The sequence below is a fragment of the Podarcis erhardii genome (genome assembly GCF_964252035.2).
Source record: "Podarcis erhardii genome assembly, chromosome: 13".
NCBI lineage: Eukaryota > Metazoa > Chordata > Lepidosauria > Squamata > Lacertidae > Podarcis > Podarcis erhardii.
In genome coordinates, this window is record NC_138502.1 from 11,537,899 (window position 1) to 11,565,120 (window position 27,222).

At 43.6% G+C, this 27,222-nt stretch overlaps 3 protein-coding genes and 1 pseudogene across 7 annotated transcripts in view; all 4 read left to right on the forward strand.

Annotated features, from left to right (window-relative positions):
- Positions 1-27,222, forward strand: part of LOC309326653 (vomeronasal type-2 receptor 26-like) — an 89,161-nt gene that overhangs the window by 16,118 nt on the left and 45,821 nt on the right. The window lies entirely within an intron of this gene.
- Positions 1,850-27,192, forward strand: LOC309326596 (vomeronasal type-2 receptor 26-like). 4 transcript variants are annotated; one of them, XM_081835455.1, is made up of 4 exons: positions 2,250-2,275; positions 2,849-2,942; positions 3,289-3,415; positions 24,985-27,192. In XM_081835455.1, the coding sequence occupies exons 2-4, from the start codon at positions 2,890-2,892 to the stop codon at positions 26,038-26,040; spliced, it is 1,236 nt and encodes a 411-aa protein (XP_081691581.1). In that variant the 5' UTR covers positions 2,250-2,275; positions 2,849-2,889; the 3' UTR covers positions 26,041-27,192. The 4 variants fall into 4 exon arrangements, with proteins under 4 accessions (XP_081691582.1, XP_081691581.1, XP_081691583.1 ...); XM_081835456.1 differs by lacking the exons at positions 2,250-2,275; positions 3,289-3,415 and adding an exon at positions 1,850-1,971; XM_081835457.1 differs by lacking the exon at positions 3,289-3,415 and having other exon boundaries at positions 2,256-2,275.
- Positions 3,841-5,200, forward strand: LOC309328425 (vomeronasal type-2 receptor 26-like; annotated as a pseudogene). The gene is made up of 2 exons (XR_014161577.1): positions 3,841-3,929; positions 4,291-5,200. The product of XR_014161577.1 is annotated as a vomeronasal type-2 receptor 26-like (transcript).
- On the forward strand, positions 17,676-20,985 carry LOC309326598 (vomeronasal type-2 receptor 26-like). The gene is made up of 3 exons (XM_081835460.1): positions 17,676-17,921; positions 18,762-18,888; positions 20,023-20,985. Exons 1-3 carry the CDS (start codon positions 17,802-17,804, stop codon positions 20,922-20,924), a joined length of 1,149 nt encoding a protein of 382 aa, XP_081691586.1. The 5' UTR covers positions 17,676-17,801; the 3' UTR covers positions 20,925-20,985.

Sequence of the window (27,222 nt, forward strand, 5' to 3'; positions counted from 1 at the left end):
ACACTTGCAAATTCAAATGTGGAGTGGCTATAAATTGATGTTCAGATATAATCACATTTTTCCAAATACAACTCAAATCTCTCTCTCTCATATCCTTTAACATTTTTGAAATATTATTTAGCTCATATATGGTTCTGCTCCAGTCATGAATAAAAAAACTGAAGGGATTTTCTTCTACCAAATGTTCCCAAATGTGAACCACCTATACAAAGGGATTCTCCAATTACTGTTGCATTTTGCATGGACATGGATTGGGATGCTTTCTCAGGATGATGACACTATAGAGAAGTTTAAAGAGGACATGTTCCCATTGTTTTCCAAAAGGGGCATCTGCTTTGACTTCATGGAGAAATTCCCCAAACAAACTTCTTCCAGTGATTTTGGTGACATGCTAGAAGAGGGCTTGAAATCTATCAAAATTGTTATGGAAAGCACTGCCAAAGTTGTGGTTGTATATGGAGAAATTCAGAGTATAATGGTAATGAGAACAATGCACCAGCTTTTACACTTTGCAAATATATCAATGAACATCCGGACAAAAATCTGGATTATGACAGCTCAGATGGATTTCACATCATTTCGGTTCCAAAGAAGTTCAGACATAAATTTCCTCCATGGTGCTATATCTCTTGCAATTCACTCAAAGGAGGTGTCAGGATTCCATAAATTTATTCAGCATAGGAACCCTTACTCAGAAAACAATGATGGTTTCATAAAGGATTTCTGGGAGGAATCATTCAGCTGTACATACCCCAATTCTTTTGTAGACAAGATGAACAAGAAAGTCTGCACTGGGGAGGAGAAGCTAGAAACCCTTCCCTCATCTGTTTTTGAAATGTCTATGACAGGAAATAGCTACAGCATCTACAATGCAGTCTATGCAGTGGCACATGCATTTAGTACAAGGCATTCATCCCAAGTCAAACACAGAGCAATGGCAGATGGAGTAAGACTGGACCAACAACCATGGCAGGTAATGTCCTGCTCATGATTTTAAAGATTCGGGTATGCTCCCATATTTGTAGATGCAAAAACTTCCCATTGCATGCATCTCCATCCAAGACCTTTAAGCAACTATTTGTTGATTTTATGGCAAGCAGAGATAGGTGAGACTTGGTAAGCTCTTTTCAGTTTAACTCTATGGTAGAACAAGGGAGGAAAGACCTGATGTGAAAGCTAGGGAAAAGCATCATTTCCTTTCTCGAATTCCTGTCAGTTGTATCCACTTGTATTCCTGAGAGTTGAGTGAACACATTGAGGGGTAAACACAGAAGGTTGGACAAGAATGCCACATCTTATGAGGAACCAGCTTCTCGCTCCTCCTTTGATGATTTTCACTTTGGATTTTTTCTTTACTTATAGAATGTTAGAAGAGCCTGTTGGATCAGGCCAATGGCCCATCAAAATTATGATGATGATTATTCATTTCATTTCTGTGCCACGTGCAGGAATTCCCAGACATTTCCTCTTTTGTGCGTCCTACATACCCATCTGGGGGGGATTTTATATGGGCAGCTGCTCCATGGCACTGTCTCAATTCAATTCCTGCTTCTTATGGGCAGCAACCCAAGACATTTTCCCACCACCAACAAATAAGTTAGGCAGAGCACTTTTATTTTATTTTATTTTATTTTATTTTATTTATTTCATTTCATTTCATTTCATTTCATTTCATTTCATTTCATTTCATTATTTTATTTTATTTTATTTTGTTTTATTTTTGCACCATGGCCTTCTGTGCCACCTAACATTTCCCTTCCACCAACCATGCTTTAGCAGATTATTGATCTTCCCATCAGCTGCTTGTGACATCAGCGCTGGTTCTTTTGCCACAGCCATTCCAGATTAACCTAGCAATGGTATCTATGTGCATGCATTTAAACTATCTCTTCAAGTCTAAAAACCAGGAGGAAAACTCAAAGTTTCCTCTCCTCATTTTAGTGAGCACCTTTTCATTTTAGTGATTATGGGGTAAGTGGGTAGGTGTGGATTCTTAATTTTTTTTCTAGGGGAGGAATTTCTGGAAACACAGAGAGGAAAGCACATTTTCATAGTTGCCACAACATCCCTCCTGCACTGCACTGTATTTGGAACAAGGGAGCGGGTGGCGCTGTGGTCTAAACCACTGATCCTCTTGGGTTTCCCAATTGTAAGGTCGACAGTTCAAATCCATGCAACGGGTGAGCTCCCATTGCTCAGTCCCAGCTCCTGCCAGCCTAGCAGTTCAAAAGCATACCAATGCAAGTAGATAAATAGGTACTGCTGTGGCAGGAAGGTAAACAGCATTTCCATGTGCTGTAGGACGGTGTCCCGATGTGCCAGAAGTGGTTTAGTCACCCTGCCCACATGACCCGAAAAGCTGTCTGTGGACAAATCCTGTCTCCCTCAGCCTGAAGCGAGATGAGCGTCACATCCCATAGTCACCTTTAACTGGACTTAACCATCCAGGGGTCCTTTACCTTTACTTGGAACAAGCATATGTCATAATCAAGCACTATCTCAGGGGCATTGTGGGAAATAAATACATCTCCTGGCATTTTAGTTCATTTACTTTCATTTTTACCAGGATTAGCCTACATACATCCTTTCAAGACAACATAATCCAAAATCTTCATGTCTGATAGATTATAACCTTTGCATCCTTTGTGTAGGATGTGTATTTGCATCCTTTGCATCCTTGTACAACCTCCTATTTTTTCATCCTTATAAATTAGCTCCATCATGTCCTCAGAAGTATTTCTTTTAACAACAGCGTGGAGGAAACAGTTTCCTTCAATCAAAATGGAGAATTGCTTGCTGGATTTGACATTATAAACTGGATCACATTTCCAAACCACTCCTTCCTCAGGGTCAAAGTTGGAAAGATTGAGCCCATGGTTCACCAGGACAATGTCTTCATCATTGATGAGGATGTCATCTTATGGCCCAACCAGTTTAAACAGGTAGTGACTGTGCACATTTTGGGATCTATTGAATAATTTCCTCAATGTTCAAAAAGTCACATTGTCTCCAGATTTTGTAGTGGATGTTAGAATGCTGAAGACAAATCTACAGAATTCAAGAGACACTGTCATAATGCATATTTTGTCTCATGTTTTCTTAATGTGGGCAAAGGACTCCATTTATAGGGAAGTTCCCCACATAAACACGACGTGCACTCAAGAATTCATTATATTTCCTTATGTCAGTATCAACCCATTCGTTCATTGCAGAGAAATAATAATGAAATAAAAGCTCCACAAACTATTTTTGGATTTTTAAAAAAACTACTTTATCATTTACTAACAGATGTGCCCCATTTCCATATGTAATGATCACTGCAGTTCAGGTTATAGAAGAGCTAAAAAAGAAGGGAAGGCATTTTGCTGCTATGATTGCTTTCCATGTCCAGAAGGGAAGATTTCAAACCAGAAAGGTAAGAAATGTCATATGTAGATGTGTTTTGTTTAACATTTGCCACCTATTTAATAGGCTGATGCCTTCTATTTTATAAATAAATTGACTACAATCCAGCTTGCTCCCATCAGTGTTTTAAATGCTCAAACTAATTGCTCTAACATTCAAAATGGTGAAATGTTAGCATCCACAAAGCATATGTAAAGGGTTAATGGCAAGAACCGTAGAACTCTGTGATGTCATACACTCTGTGGCAGTTATGGCAGTTAGCTGAACGGTTTTAACAGTTAGAGCTGCTGCTGTCTGCCTAAGAGTTAGTCAGTCTGAAACCGTTTAATTTATGTAAAAGCTGCTAGCAATTTAACTATCACCTACCTGCATAGAATATGATAATCTGCAACAGCATGTATACTAATCAAATTATTCTTTAAACTTCAAAAAGAGAGTGTCCTGCGTAGTTTATATAGGAGGGAAAAGAGAGCTAATAAAAGGGTCAAATGATCCAGGGCTGTCTTCCACATACTTCACATGAGGTAACTTCGGTGGCTGAACAGAATATCAGACAAATTCATAGAGCATAAGCATATTAGTGGGTTGGATCAGTTGAAACAAAAAGACTATGCAAGCCCCAGCCTCAAACGCACAAATCAATAGACACAGAGGCCTCTGACACCTTCAGCCGCTAGCTTGATTTGTTTATATTTCTGGATTTGTTTGGAACCCATGAGAAAGCAGGCCCTTGAGGCCTTGAACTCAGGTTATGCTGGAAGTAGAATTTCTTATTATTCTTACTGCAAAATTAACTTTTGATATTTCAAGTTCACTACCCTGATTCAGGAACAGAATGCCATAATTAAATATCATATTATATCTATTTTTCATATTTGATTTCAGACATGGATGACTGTTTTCAATGTTCAGAAGATCATTATCCAAACATTGGCCAAGATGGATGCCTCCCAAAATACATAAGCTTCCTGACTTACAGTGAGCCTCTGGGGATTATATTGACCACATTTGCAGGTTTTTTTCCCTCATTAATTACAACTTTGGTTCCTGGAATATTCCTCAAGCACCAGGACACTCCCATAGTCAAAGCCAATAATCGGAACCTCACCTATGTTCTCCTGTCCTCTCTCCTCCTCTCCTTTCTTTGTGCTTTGCTATTCATTGGCAAGCCATAAGAAGTGACATGTCTCCTACGACAAACTACTTTTGGTGCAATCTTCTCAGTGGCAGTATCCTGTGTATTAGCCAAAACCACAATAATAGTTCTAGCTTTCATGGCTATCAAGCCAGGCTCTAGGATGAGGAGATGGGTGGGGAAACAACTGACAACCTTTATTGTTCTTTCCAGCTTCCTTGTTCAGATGGTTTTTATTACTGTGTGGCTGGCAACCTGTCCTCCATTCCCAGATGTTGACATGCACTCAATCAATGAAAAAATTGTACTAGAGTGTGCAATGAAGGGTCAAATACCATGTTTTACTCTGTTTTGAGCTTCATGGGTTTCCTGGCCATTGCCAGCTTAACTTTGGCTTTCCTAGCTAGGAAGTTGCCCGATAGTTTTAATGAAGCCAAGTTTATCACTTTCAGCATGTTGGTCTTCTGCAGTGTGTGGCTGTCTTTTGTCCCAACTTACTTGAGCACAAAAGGGAAACACATGGTGGCTGTGGAGATCTTCTCCATCTTGGCGTCTAGTGGTGGCTTACTGTGCTGCATCTTTTTCCCAAAATGCTTTGTCATTTTGCTGAGGCCAGAACTGAACAGCAGGGGACAACTAACAAGAAGAAATAAAGAATAATCAAGTACCTCATCAAGTCAACCAACACACCTGTAATTAAATCTTATTGATTTCAATTGCATCAAAATAATTGATGATTGACAGATACATTACAATTCACAAATGTTGTGTTTTGAGTTGCATCAAGAGTGATATAAATATGGAGTTCTCAACACACTGGGTGCTAAACATTGTTATTCATATGCATTGTACATCCATATAAATATAGTCCATAGTGCACTGATTTTAATGGAAAGAAAATAAAAAAATCATTCCAGTAGCACCTTAGAGACCAACTAAGTTTGTTATTGGTATGAGCTTTTCTGTGCATGCACACTTCTTCAGATACATGCACACAAAAGCTAATACCAATAATAAACTTAGTTGATCTCTAAGCTGGTACTGGAAGGAATTCTTTTATTTTGTTTCGACTACGGCAGATGAACACGGCTACCTAACTGTAACAGATTTTAATGGGCTTGCTCTGAGTATGGCTTGGATTAGACATCACCCTTTAAGAATAATATGAGAGTAATTTATAATTATTATTGCTTTGAAGTTTTCTAAAATTTTCTAAAATTCAATAGTACGCTAAAAAGAAGAAAAGAAGTGGCCTAGCATCTATCTCTCCCACTTAAGAAATGGCTTTGGCTGAGATATGATAAACATGTTTTCTTTAAAATATTGCACAGCATCTTTGATTCAAAGCAAGTGATTACCTCACCTGTAATTACCAGATTATTCAGAATTACATCTTCTCCACTTCCCCAGGGACCTCCTCTGCCCACATGCAGAATGATGACACTAAGACTGGAGGCTCTTATTAATAACTATGAACTTCACTTGGTTGGGTCAATATACATACAGAGACTCATACCTGTCTGGCTTTGAATCAGCTTATTGAGTCACCATTCAAGTTAGGCTTTCCTGCTTAGTATTGCTGGAAAGCGATACTAAGCAGAAGTGATAACAGAAGAGATGAACTTGTGCCTAAATGACCAATCATTTGCAAGATGGTAGTGTTTAGGCTGCTGGTGCTCTTACTGTCACTACAGGGGATGTGCAAGTTTCTTCCTCTTCCTCAATGTTCCCTCAGGGAACCTGTCCCTATCCTTCACAAATATTATCAGTCAGGAGACCTCATCATTGCTGGCATTATTTCTCAGATCTACATATTTTCAGATACCCTATCCTTTGAGAAACACCCATCTCAGGAATTTTCAGATTACCATATGTAAGTAGTTGCATGTTTCTTTAGAAACATATTAGATGCTGATGAACTTCACAGTGAACCCAGCCCTGGGTGTTGGACTTAACTGCAGTGGACTGACAAATAATTGGAACTTCATTTCTTTACATCTACCCCATCTGACCTTGCGTTTACACAGGCAGTGATTGGATATCTAAACCCATCCTCTGTAGGATATGTAGACTCAAAACTGCAGTATACAGTGTACAGTGTATCCATTTCACTTTAGGAGATTTGGCAGAATTCCTGGAACAGATTTAAATAGGGATATTGTAAACACTTCATTGAATTTCAAGATACTGTTCATATCCACATATAGAAGTTTGTATTTATTTATTTTTTCATGTCCTATTTCTTTGTTGTGAATGCAGTGAGAAACATTGCAAAGTACTTTTATTTGCTGCAAAATCAAGGAATGCAGTGACTAAATGGCATTGCTTAATCAAATCTGTGGGGGAAAGTGGGGGAATAAATCCAATTGCATCTTGCAAGATTTACTGCATTAAACAGGACAGAGGAGCCAAAACTTTTAAGTTGTTTCTATTAGCGAATGTGAGTAACCTGCTAAACCATGGGCCGAGTTCTACCATTATTTTCTTACGCGTCCCTCTTCACTAAAACCTAATTAGTTGTAGCAGTGGATAAAAAGGCACATTCACTGCTGGGTAGAGTAATCCGTTGAAGGTTTTAAAAATATCATTTATATATATATATATATATAATTTTTTATTAATTTTCCAATTTTTAACACTAAACAGCAACAACACACAAACATCAACAAATACAAACACACCCAAAAAATATCATTTCTTAACCTCATTTTCATACGCCTCGTTTCTCGGACTTCCCCGTACCTCACCCTTTTTGCATCCTTATTTTGCAGTTTTTCAACAACCCTTTTTGCCAATTAAATTTTAAATTTAAACTCATTGTCATTCTCAATTTCACCTTAAATCATCAAACAGTTTTAGCTGCAATTCTGCATCTTCCTTCCCCTTGACATTTTATCACTCCTCTATTTTACAACAGTTCTTAAGATATACTTTAAACTTCTTCCAATCTTCCTCCACTGTCTCTTTCTCTTGGTCGCGGATTCTGCCGGTCATTTCTGCCAGTCCCATAAAGTCAATCACTTTCGTCTGCCTAAAAATATCATTTTTTCCCTTCTCGAGACAATGCAGGCTTGGTCACATTATACAGGTCAGTTGAAGAATGGGGAGAGGGTCTATGCACATCTGCGTGTGTGTGTGCATGTTTATGGTGTGTGTGCATGTGCACACCTGCATGTGTAGGGTGCCCACATGTTCTTTATTAATGAGCCACATACTGTTTTATGGCAAAACACACTGCTGATGCACAATGGAGTGATGCAGCCCTAAGTCTGAAAAGGGCTTAGCCACCCCTGTATCAGAAATATGGGAACCAGTCTGTGTCTGGTCTGCTCACTTTTGCATGTGTTCACTCCTAAATCTCTTCTCTCCTGTTTCGGCATTCATCTGCTCCTTTGTTTTTCAAAAACAACAAACATCCCACAAAGAAAAATAAATTTAAGATTATTTTGATTTACCCACTTCGAATACTCATTTTCTTTTTAAACTTTATTGAAGAATTTTAAAACATTTACCAAGCCTAAAATATTGGCTTCCAGGACTAATGCTTGTACAGATGTCGAGTGAGGCATGCAGAGATCCACATGGCATCAAAACAGGCTTAAAACTTATTTTACATTACAAATTAAGACCGCATCTTGAAACTAAAGATACTTAAAACTAGAGATTGAAGATAATTTCTCCATCTTTGCTGCTATGAAACTAGGTATTTTTTATCCATTGGAAGAAAAACTCAAAGAAAAATGCTACATTGGTATTTCCTTATTAGGGTATGTATTCTGTGTGAATGAAGAACATTCAGACTACAAATAACTTTTGACCAGCAAATATTAAACATACAAAACACCTCATCCAGATTTCCTAGAGGTCAGAATAAATGAAAACCCCTTATTGAATTATGTCTTTTCTACATGTATTAAAACTACTGATTCACATACTGTTTCATGATCTAGTCTTTTACACCTGGGAAATGTGAGATTACAAACTATTTTTGAATTGGATACTGAACTGAAAAGAAGTCAATGTTATGATCTGAAGCAGATGAACTGTAATGTGGCATGTAACTCTCAATACAGGGTGCTGACTCACGTCTACCAACACATCCTGGCCTTGGCATTTGCTGTAAAGGAGATCAATGAAACTCCCCAGATCTTGCCCAACATCACCCTGGGCTTCCAAATTTATAACAGTCATTTCAGTGCAAGCTGGACCTATGAAGCCTCAATGGAGCTTCTCTCAAGAAGGGCCAAGGCCATCCCTAACTATAAATGTGATGCTGAGAGCACTCCAATAGCAGTCATTGGGGGACCTAATTCTAATGTCTGTCTTCATATGACAATCATCCTGTGTACCTACAAGATACCACAAGTAAGATGCAAATTCATTCACATCTGAATTTCAACTAATTCACACAATACATGAAATGTAGCCATTCTTTGAAATTCCCCCTTTTCCAGATTTTGCAAAGCAGTTCTCCAATAAAATAATGTGTCCAAAAATGCACAGATTATGGTAAAGTGCATTAAAAAAATGCACATTAGTAAAAATATCCTTAAAATGCATTGTATTGGTGATAATGCTTTGCAAAAATGTGCATATTGGGCAAAATTTGCACACATGTTTTGTGTTTTAGGAGAAATTTTCATGAGGCTTAAAAAGAAATCTAATTGATGTGGTTAAATAAGAAACTTAAGAGAAATATTGACAGATCCTCCCATTCCTAACACACTGATGGGTCAGATTTAGCCAAAGCCCAAATCCTGAATTGGACAAATTTGGGTGGAACTAGATGAGTTAGGTAGAAACAGTCCCAGATTGGGTCTGGCCTGCTGGAGTGATCAGGGGCTGTTGGGGCGCAGTCTTGGTAGGAAGAATGAGATTTGTCTTCACATGGCTGTAGCAAGCAGTGCATTGAAGCACACAGTAAAACTGAGCAATTATATACCCTAGGCTGAGCATCTGGTGAGTTGAGGTTTCAATCCTGCTAGTTGCAGGGGCCTACTTCCTCAGCGTGTTCTTTGCATGAAATGCACAGGGAAAGTAGACTCTAGTAGTTGAACACATAATTCAATCCTGCAATCTGCAGGATCTACTTAACCGTTATGGTCCCGGCCAGAAATGAACAGAAGAAAGAAAACAAAACTACACACAAGTAATTGTTTTATATTGAAAACCATTCTTCTCTTCTCATCTTTTTTTAAATATAAAAAAACCTTAGCTCATATATGGCTCTTCCCCAGTCATGAATAAAGAGTCTCAAGGAGTTTTCTTCTACCAAATGTTCCCAAATGGGGACCGTCAATATAGAGGAATTATCCAGTTACTGCTGCATTTCCAGTGGACATGGATTGGAGTGGTTTCTCAAGATGGGGATAATACAGAAGGGTTTATAGAGAATGTACTTCCAATGTTTTCCCAGAGTGGCATCTGCTTTGACTTCATAGAAACATTCCCAAAGCTAACATCTTCCAGTGGTACCACTGACATGGTGCAGGAGGGCTTTCACTGCGTCAGTGTTATTATGGGAAGCACTACGAATGTTGTGGTTGTACATGGAGAAATTCAGACAATGATAGTATTGAAAATGGTGCCCCAGATTGTAAAATTTGAGCATATACCAATGAGGACCAAGGGTAAAGTCTGGTTCATGACAGCCCAAATGGATATCACATCATTTCCATTCCAAAGAAATTGGGACATAAGTTTCCTTCATGGTTCTCTCTCCCTTGGAATTCACTCAGTGGATCTGTTAGCTTTCCAGAAGTTTCTTCAGAACAAGAACCCAAGCACAGAAACAGAAGATGGTTTTATCAAGGACTTCTGGGAAGATTCATTTAACTGTTCATTCCCCAGTTCTGTGCCAGATAATATAGGTGGGCAAACTTGCACTGGGGAGGAGAAGATGGAGGCACTTCCCATGTCTGTTTTTGAAATGAGAATGACAGCTCATAGCTACACCATCTACAATGCAGTCTATGCGGTGGCACATGCTTTGCACATCAGACATTCATCCCAATTCAAGCAGAGGGGAATGGCAGAGGGTGTAAGAAGGGAGCTTCCAAATCCACAACCTTGGCAGGTAATGTCCTGAAGATACCTCCATATGTTTTGGTGGGGAAATATGGGCGAGCTTTCTCAACCTTCCATGAGATTAACTATAAATTTCTTTTTGGAGAAAAGCTTACAATACATCTAGCATTTGTCGTCCCCCCCCCCCCCGCAGTACCCCATCCCAGAGACTGACAAATCTCCCCATAGTTTATTAAACAACGTCTTACCATCCCTTCACCTGTGGACCTGTGCACTTTGGGGGGGGGGATGGAGTTTCATAACTTGGTGCTGCTCTGATTTTTTGTCCAGTATTTAATTGAGGGGAAGGGGAGCATTCATTGAGGGGAAGGGGAGAGGCGAATGGCACCATTTATTTCATCAAGACTTTGATTTGTTTTAAATTAATCTGTTCTTTGTTTGAGAAGGGCAGGCCTGACACATTAGCTCACCCAAAGCTTTCAAGAGATCATAATCCCATCCCTTGAATGTATTTTCACTATTGTCAGGGTTTCTGGGAGAAGTGAGGAGATGGCAGAGGAGACGGAAAGCGAGTGGGAGGAGGGAGAGAGAGACGTGGAAGAAGATGACGGAATTCGAAGGGAATCTATGAGCCTAAGCAGTGAGTCAGAGGATTCCCAAAAGGGAGCTAGCATGATCAGGCGAAAAGCAGGAGAAGAGAGAAGCTGTGAAAAGTCAGGGAAGGAGGGGAGAAAGCCCAGTGAAGCACAGACGCTGTCAGAGGGGTCTCAGCCGGAACGGAGTAAAGGGGGTGGAGTTGTCAGCCTCTCGGAGGGAGGAGGAACAGGAGAAAACAGAGAGAGGGGGTTGGAGCAAGGTGTTCAGCCGGAAAGGGTAGAGAGTGGAACAGGGGGCAGTATAGAGGACGAAGGAAAGGTCAAAAGCAACGTACGCGCGCCAAGTTCAAACATAGAGGCGCGCGGAAGTGGGGAAAGCTCAGAGGAGGAGCCCGGCCCCAAAGCCAGAAAGAGGGGGCAGGAGGCGGCAGAGGATTCAGCCTCAGGCGAATCCCGGAAAGAGAGAACCCAGGGGGGCAGAAAGACCCTGCGGAAAAGAAAGGAGAGGAAGAGGTGGTCTAGAGCCAGGCTATTAAGTTGGTGTGGAGGAGGGGAGGAGTCAGAGGGGGACTTCGGCGGTCTAACGTGACAGACGTACAGCCACAATGCTGAACTGTGAAAGAAGCAATTATCTTCAATAAACTTTTCCTGTAAGTAAACTATAACGGAGTAAGGTCTCTCGTGAGCTGGGACCCACCTGGGTGGCTGTGACAGAAAGTCCCCCTCCCTCTGAAAGCAAAAATTTTTTTTTTGCGAAGCTCACGAACGGGGCAGCCATGAGTGCTGAGGAACAGCTGGCTGCACTCCGGGATCAGATTACCACTCTCACAACGGCAGTCATTGCTTCGCAGAAGAAGAATGCTGACTTGGAGAAAGCGTGCCAGGATTTGCAAGCAAGGTGGGAAAATGCGGACAAGGCGGGGACCCCGGGCTCCAGAGCGGAGGGCATTGCGCTTGGAAGGAGGGGGGGTGCCCTAGTTTCGCATTTTAATGGCAACTTGCAAGACTATCCCAACTTCAGGGCAGATGTCGTGTATGCACTGCATTTACTCCGTCATGATTTTAGAGATGAGGAGGAGAGAGTGGGATTTATTGTTTCGCACCTGCATGGGGAGGCCAGGGCTTGGCTACGCAATCTGTGGCGCGAAGATGGACCAGCCCGTCGCAATGCAGATGCGTTTATCAAGGCAATGGATGCTTGTTTTCAATCCTCTGTGGATAAGGACATTGCGCGCCGGCAGATGCACGGGCTGAGGCAGGGGAGAGCCACTGTACGCCAATATCATTCTAAATTTTTTGCATTGCTCACCGCCTTAGATTGGCCGAAGGACAGTCTACCGGTCAGGGATCTTTTTTGGGAGGGATTGAGCCCCTCCGTCAAGGATGAGATCGCAAGGGGGGACAGACCCCAGACCCTGGAAGACGTGGTGCAACGGGCTTTGGCTATAGGAATTCGACATGAGGGACGTCCGTGGCACGAGGAGGGGGGGCCCCAAGCGCGCGCGCAAGCAAAAGCTCTCCCTTTTGTGCACAGGGATTTCAGCCGTGCGCACCCCTCACCAATGGGGAAGGAAGGCGAAGAGCCAATGGAGATTGGTGGTGCTAGGGCTCAAAAGCCATCCCAGAGCCCCATCCCTGCTGCAGCCAAAGCGAAGCCTCCTAGAGGGACCAGGAAGTGTTACATCTGCGACAGTGCACACCATATGGCGAAAGAGTGCCCCCAGAGGCTCCAGAAGCACACTGCAGCACTAGCAACTGTGACAGCAGAGGTGCAATCAGAGGAGCAGCTTCAGGGAAACTGCAGTGCCTGGCTGGAAGCAGAGCTACTGGGGCTCAGCCAGGCGGATCTGTAGAGAAGTCCCCAACATCCTTGCAGCGCATGGACCCTTTACCTCCCAAACCAGCAGTTTTACTCACAGCAACACTCCAGCTGCCTGATGGGCGACTTCTCGAGGTTCCAACAACCATCGATTCGGGAAGCAACGCCGATTTCGTGGGATTACAGTTCGTCAAGCAGCATAACATAGCGCTCCTGCCTGCAACGACGCCTCTGAACGTGGTCACGGTAGACGGCAGGAAGTTGCTGGGGGGGCAAGTGGTGCAGCAAACCCCTCCCATGATGATGCAAATTGGAGACCATCGAGAGCTTATTAGTTTCAATGTCACCCACTTATCGGACACGCCCATCGTGTTGGGCATGAGTTGGCTGGACAGGCACAGTCCCGCGGTTGCTTGGTACCAGAGGCAGATCACCTTTTGTTCATCGTATTGCGCCCAGAATTGCATCCAAACCGATCAAGGAGGAGAAGCCGAACAGCAGCTGCATCTGAGTATGGTGCAAGCGGTTCCTCACAAGTACGCGGAGTTCTTGGAGGTTTTCTGCGAAAAGGAAGCTGACAAATTGCCGCCTCACAGACCTTACGACTGCGCGATTGACTTAGTGCCAGGCGCGCAGTTGCCAACTGCCAAGCTGTACTCCATGTCGGAAGACGAGCTGCAAGAGCTTCGGGAGTTCATAGAACACAACCTCAAGCGCGGATTCATCCAGGAATCTAAAGCAGCGGGAGGCAGTCCTGTTTTCTTTGTGAAAAAGAAAGACACGCCCCAGAAGAGGCTCATTGTGGACTACCGGTTCATAAACAGACTAACTAAGCCCAAGGCCTTCCCCATGCCCAAAATTGACGACCTTTTGGCTACAGTCAGGAGGGGGAAGATTTTTACCAAGCTGGATTTACGTGGAGCTTACAACCTCATCCGCATCAGGAAGGGCGACGAGTGGAAGACGGCCATGTTCACTCCTTTGGGCACGTACGAATACAGAGTTATGCCCTTCGGTCTACAAAATGGCAGCCATGTTTTCCAAGCATTCATGCATCACGTCCTGGCAGGTCTCCTCTACAAGAAGTGTGTCTGTTTTCTCGACGATATCCTGATTTTCTCGGAATCGCCAGAGGATCACGATAAGGACGTGAAGGAAGTTCTGCAGAGGCTGAAGGAACACAGGCTGTACGCCAAGTTGGAGAAGTGCCAGTTTGATGTGAGAGAGGTAGATTTCCTTGGCTACAAGCTGTCCGACGAGGGACTGGCCATGGACAAGACTAAAGTCCAAGCGCTGTTGGACTGGAAAAGCCCTCGAAATCGGAAGGAGGTCCAGAGGTTCATCGGCTTTGCCAATTTTTATCGCAAGTTTATTAAAGGTTTTGCAAACGCGACGGCGGCAATCACTGACACCCTCAGTTCCAAGAAGAAGAAGTTCGTCTGGACCGAACAAGCAGAGCGATCCTTTCGGAAGCTTAAAAGCCTTTTCGCCTCCGAGGAGCAGCTGCTGCACGTGAATCCTGGCAGGCCCATGCGGGTAGAGACAGATGCATCAGACAGAGCAGTTGGGGCCGTCCTCTTGCAAGAGGATTCGCAAGGCAACTGGAGACCGGGTGCATTCTACTCCCGGAAGCTCAGCAAGACGGAGCGCAACTACACCATATGGGACAGGGAGTTGTTGGCCATTCATGCAGCTTTCAAAGCGTGGCGACACTTCTTGATAGGAGCCAAGCACACGGTGCAGGTCCGCACGGATCACAAGAACTTGGAGTATTGGCGGACGGCTAAATTGCAAACCCAACGACACATGCGCTGGGCGGAATTCTTTGCGGATTTCGATTTCAAAATAGAATACATCCCTGGAGACTCCAATGTTATAGCAGACGCGCTGTCCCGAAAGCCTCAATACCTGGAGGAAGTAGCTCCAATCGCAGCAAAGTACATTTTCGCACCGCAGGCGTGGACGTGCGCTACCATCGCAGTCGACCTGGACGCGGTGCGACGCGCGCTGCAAGAGGATCAGTTTGCACAATCCAAGATGGAGGAGCTCCGCAGAGGGTCGCCTGACAACAATGAGTTTCAGTTGCAGGATGGACTTTTGACTCGCAAGGGCGCCCTTTACGTGCCCACCGACGAGCTTCGCGCCACGGTTTTGCAACAATTGCACGATGCCCCGAGTGCGGGCCATTTCGGCAAAGAGAAGACGATGGAGTTGGTGGCAAGGGACTTTTGGTGGCCCCAGATGAGAGGAGAGGTGGCGGACTACGTAGCCAGGTGCGATATCTGCCAGAGGTCCAAACCAGTGCATCAGAAGCAGGCGGGATTGTTAGAACCGCTGGAGACACCGCAGCAACCGTGGGAGAGGGTAGCGTTGGACTTTGTTACAGACCTGCCCAGCTCCAGAGGTAAGACGGCGGTGTTAGTGGTTGTGGACTTGTTCACCAAGATGGCGCACTTCATTCCTTGTGCCAAGGTGGCGACGGCAGAACAGACCGCAAAGCTCTTCATCGATCACGTCTTCAGAGTGCATGGACTACCGCAGTCCGTCTTGTCCGACAGGGGGCGCCAATTTGTTTCCACTTTCTGGCGGAAGCTTCTGGGTATCTTGCACGTCAAGATCAACCTGACGTCGGCGAGGCATCCACAGACCAACGGTCAAGCGGAGAGGGTCAACGCGATCATGCAGCAGTACCTACGGTGTTACGCCAACCAGCGACCCGCGGCGTGGGTGGACTACCTGCCGATGGCTGAGTTCGCCTACAACAACACGAAGCACGCATCCACCGGGGTGACGCCTTTCTTCGCGAACTATGGACGTCATCCCAGAACCTTCCCGAGCTTTACAGCACCTGAAGGGGGGGGACCTCAAAATGCCGACCAGTTTGCAGCAGAGTTGCAAGAGGTGCACGAGGAGCTGCGGAGACATTTGGAGCTGGCAAAGCAGGCGTATAAGGTGCAAGCCGATAAACACAGAAGGGCGGGGGAAGACATTCAGGTTGGGGACTGGGTATGGTTAGCAGCCCACGCGATGCCGGCCAGGTCGTTGGCCAAAAAGAAGTTAGAACACAGGCAGCTAGGACCATATCAAGTTGAGGCTAAGATCAATCCGGTGGCTTTTCGCCTAGCCCTTCCGGAGGGCTCCAGGGTGCACCCGGTCTTTCATAGGTCGGTGCTCACTCCCTACAAAGCCCCACACAGGTTTCAAGAGTCAGGAGCACCTCCAGAGCCACGTAGAAGGGCGCCTGAGAGAGGGGAGTCGCCAAGACCAGAACCTCTTAATGAGGTCACAGAGATACTGGATTCACGATGGGGGGAGGAGGGAGTTGAATATTTTCTCGCCAGGGAAGGCACTCCAGTCTCTGCAAATAGCTGGGTGCCGGGTTACGCTTTGGACGAACCCCTGTTGAAGGAGGAGTTTCATGCAATTTTACCGCACAAACCCATGCCCGAGGAGTATTTTGATGATTGGCTTTTCACGCCCACTTTGTCGGGCAGCACGTTCGGGGGTTTCTCCTCGCCCGAGGGCTCTACGCCCAAAACAAGCCCGACCAGGGATCCCCGCCTGGGGGGGGGAGAGACAAACCCTTATTGGTGGGTGGATCAGCCAAGGGAGGTATGGAGTCAGAGGTGGATGATAGGTCCTTGGCAGGCAGCGCCAGGAGAAGCAGTGAGGGAGGAAGAGACTGTGATGCCTTCAGGGGGGGAACCCGAGTTCGAACACACGTATACGGAGCTGCCAGAGGAGAAGATTGACGTGGACACCCGGTATCCTGAACCGACCCAGGAAGAACCACATTTCCCTCAACCTGCACCCAGCGACCGGGAGGGGGGAAGGGGGGGCTTCGAGGGGGGGATGGATGTCAGGGTTTCTGGGAGAAGTGAGGAGATGGCAGAGGAGACGGAAAGCGAGTGGGAGGAGGGAGAGAGAGACGAGGAAGAAGATGACGGAATTCGAAGGGAATCTATGAGCCTAAGCAGTGAGTCAGAGGATTCCCAAAAGGGAGCTAGCATGATCAGGCGAAAAGCAGGAGAAGAGAGAAGCTGTGAAAAGTCAGGGAAGGAGGGGAGAAAGCCCAGTGAAGCACAGACGCTGTCAGAGGGGTCTCAGCCGGAACGGAGTAAAGGGGGTGGAGTTGTCAGCCTCTCGGAGGGAGGAGGAACAGGAGAAAACAGAGAGAGGGGGTTGGAGCAAGGTGTTCAGCCGGAAAGGGTAGAGAGTGGAACAGGGGGCAGTATAGAGGACGAAGGAAAGGTCAAAAGCAACGTACGCGCGCCAAGTTCAAACATAGAGGCGCGCGGAAGTGGGGAAAGCTCAGAGGAGGAGCCCGGCCCCAAAGCCAGAAGGAGGGGGCAGGAGGCGGCAGAGGATTCAGCCTCAGGCGAATCCCGGAAAGAGAGAACCCAGGGGGGCAGAAAGACCCTGCGGAAAAGAAAGGAGAGGAAGAGGTGGTCTAGAGCCAGGCTATTAAGTTGGTGTGGAGGAGGGGAGGAGTCAGAGGGGGACTTCGGCGGTCTAACGTGACAGACGTACAGCCACAATGCTGAACTGTGAAAGAAGCAATTATCTTCAATAAACTTTTCCTGTAAGTAAACTATAACGGAGTAAGGTCTCTCGTGAGCTGGGACCCACCTGGGTGGCTGTGACAACTATGTTGTATGATAACATAGTTTGAGCATTTATATTTATCTTCCATCCTATTTTCATTATTTAGCTCCATCACATCCTCAGAAGTATTTTATTTAACAACAGTGCAGGAGAAAATGTGCGTTTTGACACAAATGGTGAATTAGTTGCTGGCTTTGACATTATAAACTGGCTCATGTTTCCAAATCAGTCCTTTCGTAGAGTCAAAATTGGGAAGATAGACTCCCTGGGTATCCAGGAAAAACCGTTCACCATTCATGAGGATGCCATTGTATGGCCCAACCAATTTAACCAGGTGGGTACTCCGAATCTTTCAGGGTTCATTCCATCACTTGTCCCATGGTTGTTTCTCAGTATTCTGTAAATTTATTTAGCCCAATTCAAACTATGGCTTTCAATCTGAACATTCATGTTGTAGTTCCATAATAATGTGCCACTTAATGTTCATTCTTGGGGTGGCAGGGAAGACTTTGGCAATTCCACCCACCATTCAATTACATGCATTCTAACTATAGGCAATTTTGGCTTCACACACTAACCCCAAAATGTAACCCTCTCATAATTTGAGTGTGGACTTCATACAATGAATGAACTTCATACAATGAAACAGGTGAAGACACATTTCTTCCAGAACGCTTTGACTTTTGTAATGAATTTGAGTCGCACAGTTTTGTGTTATTTATAAGATTATTTAGCTTCAACATATCTTGCCTCTTTCCATACATAACCTTTTGAGTATTAAGATTCCCTCTTGTTACTTCTGCCACCCTCAGAAACATGAGGGATGGCCGTCTAGGAAAGGGAATTATCTGTGGCAGTACCCAAAACATGTCCCTTTCCCCAAAGTGTCACGTCAAACATCCTCATTTATAGTTACTATGGGCACAGTTAACAATTTTGGGGTCAGACCACCTCTATTGTTTGATGCACATTCCTTTGGTTTGTTTTAAAATATGTCATTGATTTTAATGCTCACTGTTTTGGTGGCATTTGCTCTAAAAAGTGTTATATAAATAAATAATAACATACCATAATATGAGCCAAGGACTAAAGTTCTAAAAGCCCACTGCATTTGCAATACTTTCTAGTGTTCGTGATATTACCTAAAACATTATATTTTAATATTTATGGACAGACTCGGCCCATTTCTATATGTAATGATCATTGCGGTTCGGGTTATAGTCGGACCAAGAAGGAAGGGAACCCATTTTGTTGCTATGACTGCATTCCATGTCCAGAAGGAAAGATTTCCAACCAGGAAGGTAAGAAAGGTTAAATAATGTTTTCTATAGATGTATGTATACCACCTATTTCATAGATGATTTTGATCTGGTTATGTATATCAATAGGTTTGTTTTTTAACAGTGATTTCCTTGATGTTTAAAATATTGCCCCAATTCATGGGCAATTGATTTGAAATCCATTATAAGTGAACTACAAGCCTATTTTTAATACAGTGTTGTATAACTATTTAGTTATGTTTAGAGAGAACCATTTGAATAAATGGGAAATCACATAAACAAGTATCACTGATTTCAGTGGATCTTCAGTAAGCATTTCTAAATCTGAATCAGATCTGTCAGGGAACTGCCATCGGAGAGTCAGGTGGTGGAAGGGCTCAAGGAGGGTAGGAGAGCCTCGGATGCTGAGGAAGGAACCAGCAGGGGGTGAGAGAGAGTTCCCACAGAAACTCAGTCGGAGGGATGGCTCCAAGATACTTCCAGTGAGAACAGCGGAGAGGTTTCAGGACCTCCGCTGGGGACACCTACTCCGCGTAGGAAACTGTCACGCAGAGAATCCAGAAGGAGAGTTTCCGTTAAGGAACTCTTATGTTGGCGTAAATTCCGGAAACGCCCACTGACGGATTCTGCCAGCGATTGAGGTAGCCATGCACCCATGGCTCCGCGGACTGGGAGAGTTTAGAAACTGATTGCATGAGTTGAGAGCTCAACCATTTACGCACAAGCAGCCCCCTTAACCCATAACAAGATCCATTGGCACTTGAAGCTGATCAGCTTCACCAAGCACACAGATTCACCCTTAAAATGAGCTGAGTAACAGCTGCAGAATCAGAAAGTGTGGAAGCACCCGTTCTGGTCAGCTGATATTCTATTGAATTAGATCAAAATACTGAAGTATTTTACAAAGTGCACAACTATTTGCATTATTCCAAAGAAATGACATTGAGTGAGAAATGATCAAATGTGGGTGGGGGGAGAGATGTGTGGCCTTGTCTTTGTGAGCCAACAGAGCCCACCACCTCTGACTCTCTTAAGAGTGTGCAATTAATATCTTTCTTTCTTTCTTTCTTTCTTTCTTTCTTTCTTTCTTTCTTTCTTTCTTTCTTTCTTCTTTCTTTCTTTCTTTCTTTCTTTCTTTCTTCTTTCTTTCTTCAGACATGGATGACTGTTTTCAATGCACAGAAGATCAGTATCCAAACATTGGCCAGGATATATGTCTTCCAAAAGATATAAGCTTCCTGTCTTACGATGAACCTCTGGGGATCAGTTTAGTCACGTTAGCTCTTTTATTGACTTTCATTACAGCTTTGGTCCTTAGGATCTTCATCAAGCACAAAGAGACTCCCATCGTGAAAGCCAACAATCAGACCCTCACCTATGTTCTCCTCATAGCCCTCATTCTCTCCTTCCTTTGTCCTTTGCTATTCATTGGCCAGCCCACAAAAATAACCTGCCTCCTTCGACAAACTGCTTTTGGAGTCATCTTCTCAGTAGCAGTGTCTTGCATCTTAGCAAAAACAACTATAGTGGTTCTAGCTTTCATGGCTACCAAGCCAGGCTCCAGAATGAGGAGATGGGTGGGGGGAAATCTGGCCATCTCCATTGTTCTTTTCAGCTTCCTCATTCAAATGATGATTTGTAGTGCCTGGCTGATAATTGCTCCCCCACTACCTGATTTAGACAAGCACTCAGTGACTAAAGAAATTGTACTGCAATGTAATGAAGGATCAGTCACCATGTTCTACTGTGTCCTAGGCTTCATGGGAATGCTGGCCATGGTCAGTTTCACTGTGGCTTTCCTAGCTAGGAAGCTACCAGACAGTTTTAATGAAGCCAAGTTTATCACTTTCAGCATGTTGGTCTTTTGCAGTGTGTGGCTGTCCTTTGTTCCTACCTACCTGAGTACCAAGGGAAAGTACATGGTGGCTGTGGAGATCTTTTCTATTTTGGCCTCTAGTTTTGGATTACTGGGCTGCATCTTTTCCCCCAAATGCTATATCATTTTGCTGAGGCCAGAGTTAAACAGCAGGGGACAGCTTATCATAAGAAAGAATTAAAGCATGAACAAGTCTATTTGATGTAGCAAATCATAACTGGACTATATCTCCTTGTACAGTGGTGCCCCGCAAGACGAACACCTCGCAAGACGGAAAACCCGCTAGACGAAAGGGTTTTCCGTTTTGGAGGCGCTTCACAAAACGAATTTCCCTATGGGCTTGCTTCGCAAGACGATAATGTCTTGCGAGTTCCTGCAGTTTTTTCCCCTCCCCCCCCTTTTCCTAAGCCCTAAGCCGCTTATCAGCTGATCCGCTAAAAGCCACTAAACCACTAATAGCGCTAATCCGCTAAGCTGTCAATGGGCTTGCTTTGCAAGACAAAAAAACCGCTATACGAAGAGCCTCACGGAAAGGATTAATTTCGTCTTGCGAGGCACCACTGTATTCATTTTGCTTCTTCTCAGAATGCCTCAACCCAACAAAGCCAACAGAGGAGCCCATGTAGCTGTTCTCCCTGGACTTCCCCTGACAAAGTACTCTGATTAAGGGAAGTAGTAGCTCATGTATCCTAGACTCACACACTGGGAAGGGACCCTAATTCCATGATGCTGACTACACATTTTGGAAACTACATTGGTTACATTGGTTCCCCAATCCAACAGTGGTCCCTTATTATCAACTGAAAGGGTAATAAAAATAACAGTTCCAAATATGTGACAAACACATTTTCTTCAACCATTCCAGAGGGAATTCTAAGCACTGAATGAATAATTACATTGCTTCTTGATCATTAACAGGGCTATAATTTGAGCAGCTGCTTCTCAAAAAACAGTGGGGACTTACAGTGACCACTGGTAAACCTAATGCAAAGTATATAAAAATTAATCAGAATTAATCAGACTTGTGATCCGCAAGCCTGTTTTTGGATACTCTGACATTGCATCGTCTCAGGGAAATAAACTACCATTTAAATAAGACAATTTTTATCTTGGAGTATATAAAACGTAGTTTTTGCATAGAACAACCAGTTGCCTTTGTATTGAGAATGGTGGTTTTAGTATTCTTGCTGCTGGAACTGATTTCTTACAATGTATGTCAGGCTCGCATAGGAAAATGCAGGCTTCAAAGTCCACACCGTCCACTTCAAATGTATCATCAGCCAGGAGAGTTCCTCATTGGTGGCATTGTTTTCCATGGTGGCTTCATCTCCTCTCCAGCAACATTCACTGAGGAACCCCTGCCAGCGCTGCCTGAAGAACTTGTGTAAGAACTAAGCCACTCATTTATTACAGCAGCGGAATGATCTAACCAAGAGTTTCAGCCTCGGAATAATGACTGAGGCTGCAAACTTATACCCATTTACCTAGGGATAACCACTTTTCATTTCAGTGGGACATATGCTGATGTAAAATCCATAAGAATCTCGTGTGAATTAAAAGAATACTGTAGAAGCTCCCATTTCTCAATAGGGAAATGAATATAAATGTATTGAAATGTGTATATATTTGTGTGTCTGAGATAGCCCTTTTGAACAGCCGTTTTCGATAGACTTTATCTGAACAGGAGTGTAAGTGAGAATCAATTAAAAAAAACTGTTCTGAACCAAAATGCCCATATCATTTCATTTTCTGATCTTAGTCTAAGATTTGTTTCACAATGATAGTATATATTATGAAGTATAGAAATCTGTGAATTACAACCACTATCACTGCCTCATGAACAAGGAAGCTGTCATTGCATGACAGAACCGAGAAATACTGTGAATGTCAGGGAAAGACTTCAGATGTTTCAGGGAAAGACCCCAGGGGTTCCAATGTTCCAATGGCCACCACATTAGCAACCCCTGGTCTAGATACCATTGGCCTTTACAGATTGCAGAACTGCGGCAAAACTAACAAAATGAATTTCAGTCGGGACAAATGGCGGGTTCTGCAATTAGGCAGGAAATATCAGCTGCACAAATCTAAGATATGGAAAACCTGGCATGCCAGTAGCACATGTGAAAAGGATCAAGGAGTCTGCATCAACAAAAGTATAGTGAGCCCATCAAAAGAAGTAATAGAGGAGCGCTATTCTGCCATGCTCAGACCACACCTGGTGTACTTTGTTCAGTGTGTTCAGCACTATTTAAGAAGGATATTGACAAGCTTCAACGTGTGCTGAGGAAGGTGACACGTATGATCAAGTGTCTGGAAACCAAACCTTGTGAGGGAACGTTGAGGGGGTTGGGTATTTTTAGCTATGAAAATAGAAGACTGAGGGGAAGTAGGATAGCTATTCTCAAGTATCTCAAGGGCTGTCACCAGGAAAATGGAGCAAGTTTGTTTTCTAAAAATCTGGAAGAACTTGCTGATTATAATAACTGTTCAACAATGGAATTGACAGGTAGTTAACTCCACTGAACACAAAATGATTAACAACTGTGTTGATATGTAAAAGGATATATCAGTTCCTCCTGATGCTATTTGCAACTCTCATTCTAGGGTGGTGCCTAAGCTTTACCAGCACATCGTGGCCTTGGCATTTGCAGTCAAGGAGATCAATGAAGACCCTCACATCCTACCCAATATCACCTTGAGCTTTCACTTATATGACAGCTATAACAATGCAAGGAGCACATATCTCGCCACACTGCTGCTTTTATCCAGGGTGGAAAAATTTGTTCCTAACTATATATGTGATGTTGAAAATAATCTGGCAGGCGTCATTGGGGGAATTGATTCTGAAATCTCCTTTTATGTAGCAACTGTTTTGGATATCTATAAGATTCCACAGGTAGGACAATACCTCGATTAGCTTACATAGAGAAAGAGGCTGAATTCACAGCACCAGTTCAAGGTGTATCACCAATTCAGGGTGAGGATGAAATTTGGAGCAGAACCAGTTCCTTTGAAAATACGGAAGGTACAGAATTATAATAAAAAGTAAAATAAAATAAAATTACCTTAATAAGGGGAAAGAAAGGCTCCAATACCAGAAAAAAATATGTCACACCCCCAATCTCTTACACACACCTCAAGACACTGATATCCCAAAGGCCACTGAATGTTTAGGGGGGGAAGGCTTTCAAATTAAACATACTCTGGAGGTATGGCAAATTGCAGATACAATCCAATTGTGCAGAAGAACAGTAATAATACTGAGCAGCTGGCTCCAATGTGAAATAAATGTTCATATGTGAAGTCTGAGAAGCCTTGAAAAAGAAAAGGCAGAAATGGAAGTTGTGGTAGTTGGAATTTGTGCATTGTGAAGACAAAAGAAGCTTCAGAGAAGGAATGCATATCCGACCCATGTTGCAATTCTGACATGGCTACAGTAAATAATGGCTCAAGTAGGAGTGGAGAATCCTCTATTAGGGAGGTGTGTCCCTCATATCAGTTTTAGACATCGTACAAGACCCTGCAAGTATGCATAAGTTTTTGTATTGTTGTTGTTGTGTGTTATTTTTAAAGAAGGAACAATGGCCCCCCTCATCAACAGAACAAATTTTTAACAAGCAGGAATGGGAGATGATCCCATTTTTAGGCCATTTACATGTGTATCTTATGGAAGAAGAAGGGGAAAAAAATACGAGGCACTACACTTCTGTAAAACAAGAAAATCCTTAATAAAAAATATTAAAAAAATAAATAAATAAATACACGTAGCAGTTGTTTAAAAAAAAAAATGAGAGAGGGCATGCAACCCCCAATGGGTGGCAAAGTGCAAAGGGCATGTCTGACTAACAGGATTCATAACATGGTGCATATGAAAAGTTTGAAAGACCTCTGCAAATATTACTTTGTCTCTTCTCTTCCTCCATTTACTTATTTATAGCTTATTTATGGCTCTGCTCCAGTGATGAATGATAAAAGCCCAGGGCTTCCCTTCTACCAGATGGCAGTCCCGGAAGCCCTTCAGTATGAGGGAATTCTCTCTTTGCTTCTGCATTTCAGGTGGATCACAATTTCCAGACCATCTGCATGTGTCTCTTTAGTATAAGTGAGAAAGGAATGCAACATCTGGTGGGTGGCAAAAGGCATATCTGACTAACAGGATTCACCACATAATGTATTTTAATAGTTTGAAAGAACAATGCAAATATTACAGTGTCTCTTCTCTTCCTCCATTCCCTCTTCAGCTCATTTATGGCTCTGCTCCAGTGATGAATGATAAAAGCCCAGGGCTTCCCTTCTACCAGATGGCAGCTACAGAAGCCCTTCAGTATGAGGGAATTCTCTCTTTGCTTCTGCATTTCAGGTGGACATGGATTGGAATTATTGCAACAGAAAATGACAATGGAGAAAGATTTGTGCAAACCATTTCCCCAATGTTTACCAAGAATGGCATCTGCTTTGCATTCATAGAAAGAATCCCCAATTTTAGTTTTATTTCTGAAATTACTGACATGCTACAACAGGGTGCAACAATAAGCCAGAAAATTTTTATCAGCAAAGCTAACGTAGTGCTTGTTTCTGGAGAATCTTACTCCATGGCAACTTTTAGATGGCTGCCAAATCTATCAGAACACGATGACATAAAAAATAATGTAAAAAGTAAAGTATGGATAATATCAGCCCAGGTTGAGTTTGCTTCATTTGTCTTTCAAAGGAACTGGGATGCAGGAATATTCAGTGGTGCTATATCCTTTGAAATTCACTTCCGAAACCCACCAGGATTTCATCAGTATGCTCTGCACAGAAACCCTTCCAGCACAGATGGGGATGGTTTTATCAGGGAATTCTGGCAACAGGCCTTTGAATGTGTACTCCCAGATATCACTGCAGACAAGGTGGAGGGGAATATTTGCACTGGAGAAGAGAAGCTGGAGAACCTTCCTGGATCACTTTTTGAAGTGAGCATGACAGGCCACAGTTATAGCATCCATAGTGCTGCCTACGCCGTGGCCCATGCTTTACATGCCATGTCTTCCAGACTCAGGCACAGAGGAATGGCATTCAGAGTGAGAGGGAAGAATCCAAATCAACAGTCTTGGCAGGTAAAGGCTGAACATTCTCAACTGGCAAAGCCCTGTTACTTCCTGACACTTTTTGCGTTCTCAAAATGCTTTCAGCTTGATCTTTCCTCTCAGAGTTCAAACATTTGTGGTAGTGTATTAGGAAGAAGCCTGGCGTGCTCTGGTCCATGGGGTCACGGAGAGTCGGACACGACTAAACAACTAAACAACAACAATTAGGAAGAAGACAGCATCTTAAAAAGTAGAGACATCACCTTGCCAACAAAGGTCTGTATAGTAAAAGCTATGGTTTTCCCAGTAGTGATGTATGGAAGTGAAAGCTGGACCATAAAAAAGGCTGATAGCCCATGAATTGATGCTTTTCAATTATGGTGAATTTGAATTATGGAGAATTTGAACTGTGGTGAATTATGGTGCTGGAGGAGACTCTTGAGAGTCCCATGGACTGCAAGAAGATCGAACCTATCCATTCTGAAGGAAATCAGCCCTGAGTTTTCACTGGAAGGACAGATCCTGAAGCTGAGGCTCCAGTATTTTGGCCACCTCATGAGAAGAGAAGACTCCCTGGAGAAGACCCTGATGTTGGGAAAGATGGAGAGCACAAGGAGAAGGGGACGACAGAGGACGAGATGGTTGGATAGTGTTCTCGAAGCTGCCAGCATGAGTGTGACCAAACTGCGGGAGGCAGTGGAAGACAGAAGTGCCTGGCGTACTCTGGTCCATGGGGTCAAGAAGAGTCAGACATGACTAAACGACTAAATAACAACAACAAATTAGGAAGAAGAACCCAGAACTGAATTTATAACTCTGCAGGCAGAACAGGAGGTGGTACGAATATGATATCCTAGATGATTCCCCACATATTGTGCTGCTTGCAAATGGCAGTAGACCCTATAGGAAAGGGAAGTGATGGCTCCGTCCTTCTCTGAGAAGCTATTGCCCTGCATTTGAGGAGAAAACATTTTTATGAGGGAAGCTTTGCAGCCTACTGAGATGCCACTGCATTCACAGATAGGAAGCAGTGGAATGGTTTAGAGAGATGTTCAGCATTCCCTCTATCCCATATAAACCAAATCTTTCCTTAGAGCAGGTGGTCACAGACCACTGGCGTGTCTTCTGAGATGTTCAGGGAGACAAGGGAAGGAGGGAGGGAGCGAGAGAAACCTCTCTACTCATACATATTTAACTCATGGGCTAAATGAAGGGTTGTAAGAAAGACTGAGAAAGAGGCATGTGTGAGAAAGAAAACCGATTGGCTCTCTCCTTGATTCGACCTGAATCCACTGAGAGGTGACTGAGCCACCCCCCACCACTTGCTGTAGGTTCTGCCCATGGGGGGGGGGATGCTCCACCCTGCATTAGACTGCAGTCTTTTCCAAACCCCTGTCTTTTCTGCTTTCA